Below are 16,939 nucleotides of genomic sequence, written 5' to 3'. Positions count from 1 at the left end.
GTGAAGACCGCAAAATGTTTGTTGGCGTGTTTGTGGTATCAAGCTTGGTTGGCTGCATGGTGCATGCTCCCCGAAGAGAAACATTTTCATGAAATTCTGCTATGGAACTTGGTTGCATTTAATAATGATCATAAAAAAAAAAGTCTCTTCATTTCCCATACCACAGCCCACAACCCTCCCAACAAAATGTTCCATTATGAGCCAAGTGCCTTGATAACACAACACACATCTCCTAGGACTAGAGCAAGACTTTGTGAGAAAGAAAACCACGGCCTCCCTCTGAATCCAATCAAAACCTGAATGTGCTTTATAAAAATAAACCAAGGTCATCGTTATTCTTCTCATCGTGATTTGGCTTGCCTTCAAATTACATACTCTGTATATGTGCAATAACTGTACCGCCTCCATTAACTGAGTTTGCCATCATTTTAATCAATGTATCTTTTCAGAACGAAAGGCAGAAATGTCAAATTGCGACCGTTATACATTCTTTTAACTCTCTGATCTGCATTAAATAAAAGCCGGTCTTTGAGAAGTAACGCGGGCCTTAAAGAAATATAATTGGCATCAATTGCATTTTTTAAAATGTAACTGGGAAAAGATTCAACAACAACGAATCTCTTCATATGGAGGTGGTTTCCCATGAAGCTTCTGAAGGTTAAGCCTTGAGGCCCATCACTTTTTGCGGGCTCTTCCCAAGGTCCTACCTGATTTTGTATGCATAATTTTGTATTATTTTTCTTAAAAGACCCCGCTCCCTCAAATTATAAAATCCCAGGCCCTTTAAAACCTAAGTTGACGTCTTCCTTCATGGTTCATTATATTTTGTCAGACAGAGGACAATTTGTCAATTTCCTACAAAATGACATGTGTCTAAAATAGAAAACGAACAACATGAACAGAAAATTCTCTTCAAAGAAAGGTTAATTTCCAATGACTCTTCAATGGCTTTAGTACTCTGTGATTTAAATGTGTATGCATGCATTTATATAAACATATATACTCACACCAAAATACCATGTTTCCTGTATTTGCAATGGAAGAAAAATAGTTTAATAAAAAATACGATAAATCATTTTTAATAAGTTAGATATTACAGTAGAAGGTGGAAAGGGAAGGAAAATTTGGGAAATCGCTTTTATTCTCGTGGTAAAGCCATGATGAAATATAGTAAAATAGAGATTTTAAAAACCCTGACTTTTCCAAGACAACGAAGATTTAAATCTCTTTTATTAAACCACACAAGTGGTTAAGAACTTGACAATTTGTTTCTCATGTAACAAATGACTTGAACTACAAGGATTTCAAATGAATCCTTCAGAAGTAAAGAGGAAACTCTATTAACATCTCTGTCCAAATTATGAATTTATATTTCAGTACTGTCTAGCTGGGGTAGTGTCAACCAATACATCTTTTTTCCTTTAAATAACCTAAATTTGCACAAAGGACATGGTAATCGTCAAGTTTACAGTAACTACAACATGACATTCTCTATTGCACTGTCAATAATGTTATGCCATGTGAAAGACACAGAAAACTTCTTATTCGGTTAAAATATATATTATCTATGTAGATCAGCAATGTATCTTTCACAGTTAAGATGCCCTTAGAAGACTCTGCAAATAAAATCATTCTAAAAGATGATTTTATTAGACCTCAAGATAATTTATATTCTTTAAAAACTTCCAATGAAATGTATAGTTGCAATAAATGATTTGAGTAACTCTTTGCAATGCAATTTTTGAGCAGTTCTAAAAGTAAACAATATTTATGTTAATACACTGATCTTCTGGCAACGACTTTCATTAAAAACAAACCACATGTACTCTTTTCAGTTTTTCAAACTATGGCAATTTAAAAGAAACACACATTCAAATGTCAATACATTCAAACAGAAGTGTATCAGGTGGTAAAAGTTAATGTGTAATAGAACTGTGTGAATCTCTTCATATTCTCTTCACAAACCCACTGTCATGCAGCCTAAGTATTACCTGATAGCTTTAAAATGTACTTTAATCGAGTCCTACAAAACTTGTCCCCAAAAGGTTAGCTTTCTTCAAATTCTGTAAGAATTTAAAGCTGCTTCAATATCCATGCCAAAGCAGAGACTCCCTTTACCTTACTTCATTCCAGAGTTGCAGCTTTGCTATTTTTCCAAAATCACTCTATAAACTGGTTTACAGTTTTCAGTGTGTAGGTCTATCAACGATCAATCAATATGTGTGTACTGCAAAGAATATATGCTGTTGTATTTTTGGAATATTAGTAAATGGAATAGTTTTTCAACCAGAAAGCAGTTCTGAGGCTCACCAAATAAGTTCATAAAATAAGGAAATTTCATTAAAACACGTTTACTATAAAATCTGGTAGCACCTAATGTCAATCAATAAATGCCCAATGTTTTTTTTTTTTTCCACCCACAGTTTTTTCTGAGGCCAAAGTTCTGTTCTGAACTTTGAACATAAGTTTTCAAGAGTTACTTAATTGGAGAGGTTTACTTTATCATTGTTAATTATAGGCATCACCATCAAATCTGTTTCAGAATGGTTATAATCCACCAAAGGAGGCGGGGGGGGGGGTGGGAATCCCCTCCATCCATCTCTTTGGGACACTCTGTATTCCTCATATGTTATTTTTATATATTATTTTTGCTATTGTGCCACAATTTTTAACTTTTTCATTAGTCATCATGACTTTCTTAAAATAAACAAAATAGATCTGCTTTATATAAAAGCCAAACTAAAAAGACTAACTGAAAAGTTAGGTCATACTAGATATAAAACAACATGGTGAGCTTAGCGTGAAATAATTAGAAGTCTCTCATGCTTTTATGTTGTATTCTTGACAAAAGTGCATGGTCACTTGCCAACAGAGATCGTATCATTATTTGAAGGAATTTTCATGATACGCTACAGAACATTCACAATACTAAATATAATATGAGAAAAGGACTTTTAAATTAAATATTTATCAATCCTTTTCTCTGCCTCCATTTATCCATTACAATTCATTTTGTTTTCAATTTTTCCCCCAAGATGTGCTACATAGAATTTTTCTGACCTTGGGGTCTCCATGCATTATTCCCATACCACAATTAGTTCATTGAGAAGATATGGTAGGTCACTGACCCACATGTAACGATTACTGAATAGAGAAGGGTCAAATAATCAAGATAATAACTCAGATATACAAACTATTTCACAGCAATTAAAATAGTTTGCTACAAGTACTCCAGGCCAATTACCCATATTCTATTCCTTTAGTGGTTTCTTGAATAAGAACTATCTGCTTGATTGTATTTGCAAAGAAAACACTTTAAACTCTACTTTTCTCCTGAAAAGTTTTCCCAATGTGAAACATGTACACCTGCACACATATATGTGTACATTACAGAGAAGATAACATTTATGCTTATTCACAGACCACTATACTACTTTAAAATCAATCTGCCTAATCAGTGCGCTTGCCACAAATTGTAAGTTATGCCATGGGGAAAATATTTTCAATTACTTTGTACTTACAACACTCGTCTACTTCTTCCCACCAAAGCATTTGGGGAAAAAAAAAGTATCTATCACCGCAGCAACAAATATCTTGGTAAATTTGCTCCCAACTTAGGTGCTCCGATAGGTTTAGGAATGATGAGAAATCAACCAACTTCAGCAGCCTTTTAAAAAATAACAATTCAGTTTTTCCTATTCGTTTTTCTCTGAAGCCAAATGCCTCCAAGATCAGAGTCCTGTAAGGGGAAAGTGAGTGATCCCAACACTGAGTGAGTCAACGGAGTAACTGATGCCAGGATTCTGTAGAGGCCCCTGGATATTTCAAATTCCAGGACCTGCGCACAAGCAAGTGACCCGCCTTCTCTCTCAAGTTGGTTTCCCATAATAGGACTGCCCATGGTCACTACAAATAAGGTTGTGCTGCGAGCATGGCAAAGCCCTGTGAAGTCAAATAATGTTCAAGTGTGATCTGATTAATATCCAAACAAGAACAGCACAGTGGACACAGTACTTGCTCTCAAAGGCTTCTAAACATAAAAAGTCTTCAGACAAAACTACAACACTTTCTGTAACTTCTATACACATTTCTAAAATAAGAGAGCAGAAAATCCTAATCCAGAAAAGACTTTTAAATGCCTTTCCTGTTTTTCCCATTTCAACAACGCAAAAATTTCACTCTAGTGAACAAAAAGAAATGCCCAGAATAATCTCTGCATTCATTATGTATCCACTGTCTACAAAACTTAATTTCTACCCTGGAGATCTTGTCAGAAGTCATGTATTGATGATGCCAACAGTCTGTAAGAAAAGCAGCAGCAGAATGTAGCAGCTGGGCTCTGAAGGCAGAATGTGTATAGCTCTCAGGGGACAAGGTTTATTCTAAAATACAGAATACTCTTATAATTGAATCAAGAAATCTTCCTAAAATGCTAAATTCCCGCAGTACCTTAAGATAAAACTTTACTAACAAATCACTCTTTCTTCAATTTCTTTGGTGGCAATTATTGAAATGCCATTCTCTTAGACACTGGGTTCAATATTAGTTACTTAATGGTTCGCAAAAAGAAGTTTTCTCTATTAAATGGACACAGTTTTAATAGGCGACTCGGCATGTTTGTAAATGATTCTTTGCCAGTAGAAGACTTCTTTCTTATTTTTAATGCAACAGGTGAACCCATTTTTTATAAGAAACACTGGTTTAACTTTTTAGAAAGTTATTTGTTTTCTAATAATACTCTGAGCTAAAATCATTTCACTATTTTTATAATACTGTTTGTTGAAGTGACAGACTCATTTTTCTATGTCAAGCATTCCAATGCTTGGCAGAAAAATAAATTATATATAAAAATAGAAAAAAAACCCTGGCATACTGAATCAGAGTATGATGTTTACCTTAATAGTTATACATTTCCTATTTTAGAATATCATTATCATAATATCACCATTCCCCACAACAAAATCAATATGAAATAAAGCACAGGGCTTAATTTGTAGGTAATTGTACTTAAGTTACTATTATCCAAAATATATTTACAATATTCTCTGTAAGTCATCTCATTTCCTCTTCTTAGTGTGGTCATCTAAATATGTGTATGTGCAACAATTTCATAAAACAAAATTAAAATGGTTTTTGACCAACATGGAACCAAGTCTGTATTTTACCAAGTGTTGTTCTGTGCTATTGGGTACAATATCACCCTGAATGTAAGTTCCTTTACAACTTGTACTGTGAGTTTTCTAAGGATATAGATCCAATTAAGCCAAGGCATATGGACAGCTCATCATATAAACTGTGATCCATGAAGCATCAGCATCACACGGGAAACTTTCTGGAAATGCTATACACCTGAGATCTGAGAAATAAACACTCCGGGAGTAAGACCTAGTACTGTTTTACAGGTGATTCTAACGCATAGCCAATTGTGAAAAACCATGAAGTGTATGTTTCTAAAAATAAGTACGGCTCCAAATATACCAAAATCCTGTCTTGGTTAATACTGACTACACAAAAAAGCAGTAGATTTGAAGGCTTTCAGGTACATCTTAACGGTCTTTTAGTGTTAGTCAATAATCAGAACTTACTGGGCACCTATAAGAAGTTCTACATTAATGTGAAATAGACATACTTCCTTTAAGATTTTAAAATCTAGGTGAGAAGATCTACTTAACTCAGAAAGCCGAAAGGTACATAAAATACAATGTAGTCCAAACAGAGTGAATTCTAATTCAGACCTTGTTCTATTTTCCTGTGGTCCTCACTTACTTACCTTTTTCATTTAGTCCTCATGATAACTACATTGGCGAGGTCTTAGGAGCCCCATGACAAAGATCACTGGTTAAAGCAACTTGCTCAAATTCCCACTGTTCATAATTGGCAGAATGGAGCTTTTTAAAATTTAACTTTTTATGTTGAGGTAATTACATATTCACAAAAGGGTTGCAAGGACAGTAAACAGGGATTCCATAGACTCTGCATTCAGTGTCCTCAGTTACACTTTTTAAGACAAAATTAGAGGGAGGGAGAATATGAATATCTTCGTGTGGAGCCCAATGAGGGACTTAATCCCACGACCCTGGAATCATGACGTGAGCCGAAATCAAGAGTCAGATGCTTAACCGACTGAGCCACCCAAGTGCACCCTCAATTACATTTAAGCAAACCATTATGCAATTTCAAAACCAGAAAACTGACATTAATATGTTTATATGTTTCTGCCATGTTCTAATACTGTGGATTTGTGCAACCACAGCTTAAATCACAATATAGAACCTAAAGAATGGTTCCCTCACCACAAAGATCTCACTTCTGCTCTCCCTTTATAGTCCTACCAACCACCACTCTGTGATGCCACACCCCACAGCCTGGTATCTGCTGATTCATTCTCCATCACTGTAATTTCATCATTTCAACAACGTTACATAAGTGGAATCATTCAGTACGTGATCTTTTTTAAAAAATTTAACACTTATTTTTAAGAGACAGAGAGAAACAGAGCATGAGCAGGGAAGGGACAGAGAGAGGAGACACAGAATAGGGAACAGGCTCCAGGCTCTGAACTGTCAGCACAGATCCCGACGCGGGGCTCAAACTCAAAAAGCCCAAGATCATGACCAGAGACAAAGTCGGACACTTAACCAAGTGAGCCACTGAGGCGCCCCCATGATATTTTGATAACAGCTTTTTTCACTTGGCATAATGTCCTAGGGACCCGTTCAAGTTGTCACCACCCTCCATAGCCTGCTTTCTTCTACTGTGAGTAGTAGTCCATGTTAATAACATACTATGGTTTAGTTACAATAAATGTATCATAGGAAATTTTGGTTATTTTTGGCTTGAGTTTACTACAAATAAAATTGCAAAACCATCATGTACATATTTTACATTTATCTGGGATTAATGCCCAGGAGTAAAGTTGTTGGTTCTATGCTACATGTTTACTTTTTTTTTTTTTTAATTTTTTTAATGTTTATTTATTTTTGAGAGAGACAGAGACAGAATGTGAGTGGGTTGGGGCAGAGAGAGAGGGAGGCACAGGATCCAAAGCAGGCTCCAGGCTCTGAGCTGTCAGCACAGAGCCTGACGCGGGGCTTGAACTCACAAGCTGTGAGGTTATGACCTGAGCGAAGTCAGACGCTCAACCGACTGAGCCACCCAGGCGCCCCATATGTTTACTTTTTAAATAAACTGCCAAAACATTCTCCAGGGTGTCTGTACCATTTTACCTTTCTGCCAGCAATGTGAGTGATCCAGTTTCCCTGTATCCTATTCTCTGTATCCTATTCTCTACATTCTCTGTATGGTATATGGTATCGTCAATTTTAGTTTTTTTAGTCTTAAGCAGGTAGAGATATATCATGGTGGTTTTAATTTGAATTGTCTGGTTAATGACATTGAACATCTTTTCTCATGCTTATTTGCCATCTGAATGTACTCTTCACCAAAATGACTGTTCATGTCTTCTGCTCACTTTCCAATTAGATACCTTTTTTTTAACTGCTAAGTTTTGAGTGTTTTTTATATTTTTCGAGGTATGAGTCCTTTGTTGGATACGTGATTTGCAAATAGTTTCTCCAAGTTGGTAGCTTAACTTTTCATCTTAACGGTGTCATTCCAAAGCAAACTTTTTGAACTTTTATTAAGTCCAATTCACTGCATTTTTTTTTTCTTTTTATGGATGGTGCTTTTGGTATCAGGTCTAAAAACTATTCACCAAGCCTTAATTCATCAAGAGTTTCTACCTTTTTTTCCTAACTTTTTCATCATTTTATATTTACATTTAAATCTGTGATTGAGTTCACTTGTGTATGAGGTGTGGGGTTTCTGAAGATTATTTTTTCTTATAGATTTCAAATTGCTCAAACAGTACAACAGCATTTGTTGAAAAGGCTATCCTTCCAATGAAAACGTTTGTACTTTTGTCCAGAACCAGTTGGGCCTATTTGTGGGGATCTATCTCTGGGATCTCACTTCTGTCCTACTGATGTGTTTGCCTATCTTGTTCCCAATACCACAATGCCTTAGTTAACTCTACCTCTGTAATATATGCCTAAGCATTAGGGTTATTCCTTCTACTTTATTACTCTTTTCCAAAACTGTTCTAGAAATTCTAGGTCCTGTGTGCTAGCTTACAAATTTTACAGTAGGCTTATCTACAAATAGATCTACAGATCAGAATTAAAAATACGATTTCTGGTATTGTGATGGGAATTGCTTTAAATAGATAAGTTTGGGGAGGTATGACATTTTAACCATGTTGAGTCTTTTAATCCATCAATCCATTACAAATATATTTGCAATATTCAGGCCATCCTTAATTTATATCATAACAGTGCTTTGTATTCTGACTGGATGGGTTTTTTTCACATTTCTAATATGCTTCTGAGAGTATTACTGTTATATATGTAGTTGCACAAAGAAAAAGAGCAGGGGTTGCTAAACAACACTTTCAGAAAAGGGTATTAAACAAACATATGTAACTCAACATGCACCATACATGTATGCTTTGAAAATTATTTTAATATTTTTAAATGTTTATTTTTAAGACAGAGAGAGACAGAGTGTAAGTGGGGAAGGGTCAGAGAGAGAGGGAGACACAGAATCTGAAGCAGGCTCCAGGCTGTGAGCTGTCAGCACAGAGCCCGAGCCAGGGCTTGAACCCACAAATGTTGAGATCATGACCTGAGCCAATGTTGGACACTTACCCGAGCCACCCAGGCGCCCCAAAAATAATTTTAAATGATAAAGCTTTCATTGTTACACATGAATTAATACACATGGATTATTTCTTCAAGAATGCAAAGCTTACTTTTATTACGCTCATGGCCCACATAAGCATGTTTTTTAAATTAATCTCTTTAGTTTACAGATTTAAGATACATGCTATAAAAAAAAAATGAAGACTGGTCCTTGCTTATATTCTAGTTATCAACCAGTAATTCCCATATCATAAAATGAGTGGAATATGAATTAGAGAGAACTGATTATGGTAGACTTCAAAGCAGATAAGAAAGGAATTCCTAAGAAACTGAAAACCCTAACAGCAGTATTTTATACAAATTGGGAGGGATCTGAGTCATTTTCCCTACTGATTCAATTATTTCACATAATTCTAAGTACTGTGATTAAACAGATCATCAGAGGATAAGTAAGCTAGGGAAAAAAACCAGGCTTAGTAGCTAACATATTTAAATTAAAGCTGACAGATTTGTTGATTTGGGAAAAATAATTTCTAGGCCATTTCTGATTCTCTTACCCACAATGACCCATATTGGCCGAAAGGCTACACATTCTATTAAGACATGTATTTCTTAGGTGTTAAGAAAAAAAAATCTCTGCAGATAAAGCCAAAGGAGAAATGTGCTAGGTATGCGTAGTTTATTATCACTGAACCCACACAAAAAAGGCAGGTGAGGATTCAGGCAAATGGGGGCTTGTCCATATGAACAAAAAAGCTTGCTGAAACTTTATAGTCATTACATTAAAGCTATTGATGAATTTGGGGGAGAAGTGACATTTACTGTTATACTTGATAGTCTATGAACACAGTATTATCTCAATTTATTTAGGTCTTTGTTTTATTTCAGGTCCTATATGTTTTGTTAGGTTCCCAAACATAGCCCTCCCTCCCTCCCTCTCTCTCTTTTCTATTTTATTTATTTATTTTTTTTTTGGAGTAACTGCAGAAAATTACATTTTCAATTTTAGTTTCCAGCAGTTCACTTTTTACATATAGAAATACAATTGGATTTCGTAGTTCATCTTATATCCTGAAATCTTGCTGAACTCATTATTTCTACGTGTACTTTTGTAGAATCCCTGGGATATTACACAGAGCCCCATCATAACATGTGTAAATAGAAATGATTTTTATGCTTTTATTTACTTTCTTGCAGTTTTGGGCTAGCTAGAACTTCCAGTACTATAAAGACCAGACTGAAAGCAAACACCTTTGCCTTGATCCTACTAATAGGAAGAAAGCATTCAAATAGTTGAACGTTATTATGATGCTTGCTAGAGAATTTTTGTAGATGTTCGTGATCATGTTGAGGAAATCCTCCTGTATTCCTAGTTTCCTGAGAATTTCTACCATGAACGGGCGTTGAATTTTATCAAACCTTTTTCTTCTGCATCAATAATAACATGTGATTGTTTTTAGTTAATACAGTTTATCATATTCTGTTAGGGATTGTTGTCTCTATGTAGGAAGGATACTCTTCAGTGGCTTTTTTTTTGCTCTGTTCTGTGTTGGTCTGGTTGTGGTATCAGAGGACTTTTAGTGTCATAAATGAGTTTGGAAGTGTTGCCCCTTTTCTATTTTTATGGACATTGACAGTTCTTTTCTTTAATCACGTGAAAAATGGCATGCCATTTCCTTCTGGATTCTGTGGTTTCTCGTAAAAAATCCTGTCATTTGATTTTTTTTTTCCCTATACATAAAGTGTTCTTTGTCCTTCACTGCTTTTAAGCTTTTTATTTTTTTCTTTATCACTAGTTTTCAGAAGTTTCACTATAAGGGGTACAGTCATGCATCTCCTTGGGTTTATCCTTTTTATTCACTCGGCTTCTTGAACCTATAGGTTTTTGTCTTTTTCCAAATTTGGTTATTTTTCAGTCTTTATTTCTTTGGTCACTTATTCAGCAATACTCTCTTTTTCCTCCCGTTTCAGGACTCTGAAGACATGCATCACAGATCTTTCATTATCATCCCACAGGTCACGGAGGATCTGTTCATTTTTTATCAGCCTAGTTTCTTTTTTGCTCAGACTGGGTAATTTCTACTGTTCTATCTTCCTGTTCAGAGACTTTGCCCTCTGCCCCCTCCAATCTGCTGTTGAGACCATCCACTGCATTTTATTTTGATTCTTATATTTTCCAGTTCTAAAACTTCATTTTGTTCTACATGTCTTCTATTTCTTGCTGAGACGTTCTATTTTTTATTTGTTGCAAGCAAGTTTGTAATTGCTTATTGAACCATTTTTTATGATGGCTGCTTTAATATCCTTGGCAGATAATTCTATCACCTGTGTCATTTCGATGTAGGTGACTGGTGATTGTCTTTTTTCATTCAGGTTGTGATTTTCCTTTTCCTTGGTTTGATGAATGATTTTAAATGGAAACCTGGACATTTAGGGTATTATGTTATCAGACTCCAGACCTTACTTAAATCTTCTGTTTTATCTGGTGTGTTCTTACATTCCTTTGGTGAAACATGGGAAGGGGGGTTGTTCCCTTGTTACTGTTTGGTGCATCAGAAGTTGAGGTTTGCCATTCAACCTATGTTGATACATGAGCTTATTTACTTCTGTGTGCAGTTTCTATTTCTTTAACATTATTTTAATTTCCATTAAAAATAGTAAATGGATTTCTGGAACCTTGCAGGTTCATTCTTAAGCATTTAGAAGTTTTTCCACTAGGCAGAAAAATGCTTCAACTTGTGAACCTGAGAGCACTTCTTAACTTGTATCCCCACTGACATGATGTCTCTGACATGTACAAAATGATTTGGTTTTATAACTTGGTACTACATAGCAATGCCTTCTGTGGGGTCAAGACAGAGAACATTTACTCACTAAGCGAAATAAAACTCAAAAGTAATTTATCTGTGTTGTAAAAATAATGGATGCCTAAGTCATATATTGATCTTCAACTATTTTAGAAAGTGAATGTGTAGAAATTAGTGATGGTGATTAAAGATTTCTGAATGAAACCTACGTATAATAAGCACAAAGAAATTCAACACACTAATGCCAGTGAGATGCGAATCGGTACCAAGATTTAATAGTTGCATTTCTTGGGTTCAATTAGTCAAGGTCCTGACAGGAGACAAGGGGACAAAAAAGCACTTAATAGAAAACAATTTGTTGAAATAAGTGTGGACAGAAGTATAGGCAGGGTGATGAGGCTAAAGGAAAGTGAATCATCGAGGTAATATCCAAAGTGGGAAGTTGTTTCCACCTCTAGGCCTGATGGGTCAAAGTGAGAGACCAACATTGCTGGAACAGCAATAGACCCACAAAGTCATGACAAGGACTTTAGTGAAGTACATACAAAGTAACAAATAAATACACTAAGCTTTCCCTCCATCCTCTGATCTGGTGTCACACAATTTGCTAACAGGGTGCAAAAGGCCTAGGTAACGGAGATAGATGAAGAGTTAAACTTCCCATGGCAAAGAGTAGAGCAGATAATGTCACAAAATGGATGTGCTGGTGGAGAGTAGGGCCACTCATACAAGTGAGGAATTATTAGCAAGTGGGCTTAGCCTTCACTGTCAGGATACTCATCACTAGTATGATAACTTAGTGGAAAATATGATGAGAAATGAATAGACCCTTTGCAATCTAGCCCTTTTCTTCTTTTTTCAGCACTGTAACTCTCTGAATCCCCCTGAAGCGATCTCATGTACTTTCCTACCTTTATAGCTCAAACTATTTCAAAAGTTCATCAAATATCTTCTTGCATACTGCTTTGCTTATTTGTTACAAGCATAATAAATCACCTGAATATTTGTTTAATATGTCTTAGCTGCTAGAATACAAACTCAATCAGAAAAAATGTTGTCTTTTCCTTTTGATTTACTTCACTCCCACTGTTCATGACTTTGTCATATGTAGGCTATGGCCTCTGCTTATCATTTATCTTTCATTCTATATCAGTGTATTGTATGCTTCCTTATCCTTCTGGACTTTATTTAAATTTACCTTCTCTATGAAGATTTTTTTGAAGTTTTCTTCAGCCCCATTTGTAGTTGAGTCTAATGATATGAATCTATCTTCACTACTCAGTTGTAAACTTCTTCATGTTACAGATGTGTTAAGATTTACTGTTGATATCATTAGTTCTCAAAAGTGCATTGGGTTTCATAAGGGCTCAAAGATATCAACTGGAAAAAAAGCAAACAGGTACAAGGGAGGAAGCAGGAATTGACATCACAGGTAATTATAAAATTCAAAATAAAGACTGAATCCTTTGAGTGTAGCAAATTAAATCTGTTCTCAAATATATGTCAAAAGACATCTGACCCTTACCTTTGTGGGATAACCATGGTATCAAATTCTCATTTGAAACAGTGGCACCAAGCCAAGGAATTAATGCGCATTTATTTATCAAATATTTATTAGGGCCAAATTTTCTACATTAAGGAAATAAGGTAATAACTCCTGGTCCCCATCCTCAAGGGGATTATGCTTCAAATGTATTAAAATAAAATACATTTTAATCTACATGTTAATTAATGAATTCAAATAAGCTAGAGGATGCTGTCTGGGAGAGGTACCTAAGACAGAAATCAGATTTTAAAGATAATATCACATGTACTGCCTACCATAAAAGATTGTCATGTCAGTTAAATAACCAATGAACTAAAAAAGCTGCTTTTAAAAGCATGCACCAGAAAAGAAGAAATCAATAATCCAAGCTCTACCCTCAAGAATCTAGAAAATGAAGAGCAAAATAAACCTCAAACAAGCACAATGAAGGAAATAAGAAAGAGCAGAAATCAATAAAACTGAAAACAGAAAAACAATAGACAAAATCAATGAAATAAAGAGCTCATTTTTCAACGAGATCAGTAAAATTGACAAAGTGCTAACAAGAGTGACAAAGTAGAAAAACTGAAGACATACAAATTACCAATGTTAAGAATCAAATGGGATATCACTATATATTGGGCAGATATCAAAAAGATAATAAGGGAACACTGTGGGGCAATTATTCACACACATACTTGACAATTTAGATAAAATGGACTAATTCTTCATAAAGCACAAACTACTGCAAATCACCCAGTATGAAATAGATAATTTGAACAGCCATATAATAAGTAAATGGAACTTTTAGAAGTTTAAAAAAGCCATATAATAAGTAAATGGAACTTTCAGAAGTTTAAAAACTTCTGAAAAATAAATCTCCTTGCCTAGAGGGTTTTACCAAAGTTTTAAAAAAGGACCAGCACCAATTCTACAGTCTTCCAGAAAATAAAAACAACAACAATACAGAATACATTTAATGAATCCAGCAATAGCCTGATAGTAAAATGTAAAAAAAAAAAAAAAAAAAAAAAAAAAAAAACCAGAACAAAAACCTAGAGATTAATATTCCTTAATACCAAAGCAAAAATTAACAAAATTTCAGCACATAAAACTCAGCAGCATATCAAAATAATCTTGCAGGGTTTCTTCCAGGGATGAAAAGCTGGTTTGGTATTTGAAAATCATTATTGTAACCCACCACAGTAAATGTTAAAGAAGAATAATCATTTGATTTCATCAGTGGATGCATGACATTGTTTGACTAATTTCAACATCTGTGTCTGAAATAAACTCTCTGAAAAATAGGAAAAGAACTTCTTCAACTTAATAAACAGCACCTACACATATCATACAGTTAAGTACATACTTTATAGTGAAAGATTAAATGCTTGTCCCCTAGTACTGTGAACAAAGCAAGAATGTATACTCTTACCACTCTTATTCAACACAGTGCTGAAAGTTTTGGCTAGTGCAAGGAGGCAACGCAAGAAAATAGACCCACACCTACCTATAGGTAAAGGAAGACATAAAACCATTGCTTACAAGCAAATGAGAGGAATAGGAAAATTCCTCTACTACATAAAAAGCCAACTACAAAAAAAACCCTCGTAGAACTAATAAGTGAGTTCATCAAAGTAGCAGAATACAAGATAAAAGTACAAAAAACAATTGTATTTCTATATACTAACAATGAACAAGGGGATACTGAAATTAAAAATAAGAATCTTTACCACCCCACAAAAAAACGAAGGTGTCAATCTCACACAACATACACTGTACGTATATGGTAAAAACAACCCAAGGCTGTAGAAATAAATTAAAGAACATCTAAGTAACTGAGGCAACATACAGTGTTCATTGGTTGGCTCAACATAGTCCATTTTACTCAAGTTGATATACAGTTTTAACACAATTCCCATCAAAATCCTAGCAAGAGAGTATAGACAAGAGCACTCTAAAATTTATATGTAAAGGCAACAAAATTAGCATAAAAATGTTGAAGAACAAAAATACACAAGCAAGTTTATCAGATTTTCAAACTTACACAGCTACAGTAATCAAGATAGTGAGGCACTAGTGTGGCACTGGTGGTTGCAAAGACTCAAAGATCAATGGGAGTTTAGAGAACCACACAAATATGGCCAACTGGTTTAGACAAAGATCCAGAAACAATTCAGTGGCACAAATACCAATGAACAACAAATGGTGCCAGAAAACCTAAGTGTGCCATCTTATATAAAATTAACTGATAATGGATGATAAATTTATTTTTTAAGTTTATTTATTTATTTTGAGAGAAAGAGGGAAAGTGTGAGTTGTGAGGGGCAGAGGAGGGAGGGGGGGGGGAGAGAGAATCCCAAACAGGCTCCGGGTTGACAGTACAGAGCACCATTGTGGAGCTTGAACTCACAAACCATGAGATCGTGAGCCGAAATCAAGTGTCAGATGCTTAACCAGCTGAGCCACCCAGGCTCCCCTGGATGATGAATTTAAATGTGAGACATGAAACTGTATTTTGAAAATATATACATAAGAAAATCTTTAGGATCTAGGGCTAGGTAGAGTTCTTAGATTTTATGCTAACAGCATGGTCCATAAAAGGAAGAGCTAATTAACTAGACAGAAACAAACATTTTACTTTTCCTCCCAGGGGATAAAAAGACAACCTAAGGAAATAAGGTCTGCGAACAACATATTCAGGCAGAGACTAGAACATATAAAGAACTCGTAAGACACAAAAATCAAACAAAACCAACCTCCCACAAAAAAATTCCATTACAAAATGGACAAAAGACTCAGAGAGATATTTCACCAAAGACAATACACAGATGGCAAATAAGGTGATAGATAGTACCATTAGTTGTTAGGGAAATACAAAATAAAATCACAGGGAGATGTAACTATAGGTCAAAATGGCTAAGTTAGAAAATACTGACAATATTACATGCTGCCAAGAATTTATAGATACTGGGTTCCTTGTTGATGGCAATGTTAAATGGTACAGCTACTATGAAAAAGAGTTGGGCAGCTTTGTAAACAGTCAACACATAAATGCCATACAAGCCAGCAATTTCGATCCAGGGCATTAACTCCAGAGAAATTAAAATTATTTTTCACACCAAAACTTGTATATGAGTATTCAGAGTATTTGGAATATCCAGAAACTGGAAAATCAGATACCCTTCAAAAGGAGAGAGGCTCAGCCAAGTGTGGCACATCCATACCGTGCTATACTACTCTGAACTAAAAAGGAACACACTATTTAGACACACAGCCATCTGGAAAAGTCTCTAGATCATCTTCATGAGTAAATCAAGCCAATCCTAAAAGGTTACATACTATAGGAACCCACTTATATAACACGCTTGAAATAACGAAGTTATCCAAATGGGTATCACATTGCTGGTTGTGGGGGTTAAGGAGTAGGTGGGGGCAGGAAGGAAATAATGGGTCTGGACAAAGAAGGGTGACATAAAGGTTCCATGTGACGATGGAAATATTCTGTACCTTGATTGTACTAATTAATGTCAATAAGCTGGCTGTGATATTGTATTATAGTTTTACAGTATGTTAATACAGGGAGGAACAAAGCAAAATGATACATAAGACCTCTTTTTTTTTATAATTCTATATGAATCTACAGTTATGTAAAAAATATATAGTTTAAGTAAATAAAAAAGATGGGGGCTTGAGTTTGGCCCACAATCCTAAGTTTTCAGACTCCTCGTATGGGACACTAATATATATGCACACAAAGTAAGGATAAAACATACTGTAAAGTCTAATGAAGATTAGGTGACAGCAATAATATGTTTACAATTGTCTCTGCAATTGCTCCTCTTTGTTGTTGTTGTTTTTTAGAGAGAGAGAGAGAGTACATGTGCAAGTGAGGGAGAGAATGAGAA

General features: G+C 35.1%; 1 protein-coding gene across 10 annotated transcripts in view; it reads right to left on the bottom strand.

Moving 5' to 3' along the window:
• DMD (dystrophin) overlaps positions 1-16,939 on the bottom strand; it is a 2,113,538-nt gene that overhangs the window by 2,002,725 nt on the left and 93,874 nt on the right. For 9 of the 10 annotated variants that reach the window (XM_081792829.1, XM_081792824.1, XM_081792832.1 and 6 more), the window contains exon 1: positions 3,522-3,777. The exons of the other annotated variant lie outside the window; for it this stretch is intronic. In XM_081792829.1, coding sequence (XP_081648955.1) covers positions 3,522-3,552 — 31 coding nt within the window. In that variant the 5' untranslated portion in view covers positions 3,553-3,777. Of the gene's footprint in view, positions 1-3,521; positions 3,778-16,939 lie in introns of those variants that run through there. 10 annotated transcript variants of the gene reach the window in all.

The sequence above is a fragment of the Panthera onca genome, chromosome X, assembly GCF_046562875.1.
Source record: "Panthera onca isolate mPanOnc1 chromosome X, mPanOnc1 haplotype 2, whole genome shotgun sequence".
Lineage (NCBI taxonomy): Eukaryota > Metazoa > Chordata > Mammalia > Carnivora > Felidae > Panthera > Panthera onca.
The sequence above is the reverse complement of the archived record's forward strand: the minus strand, read 5'-3'. Positions and strand labels throughout refer to the sequence as shown.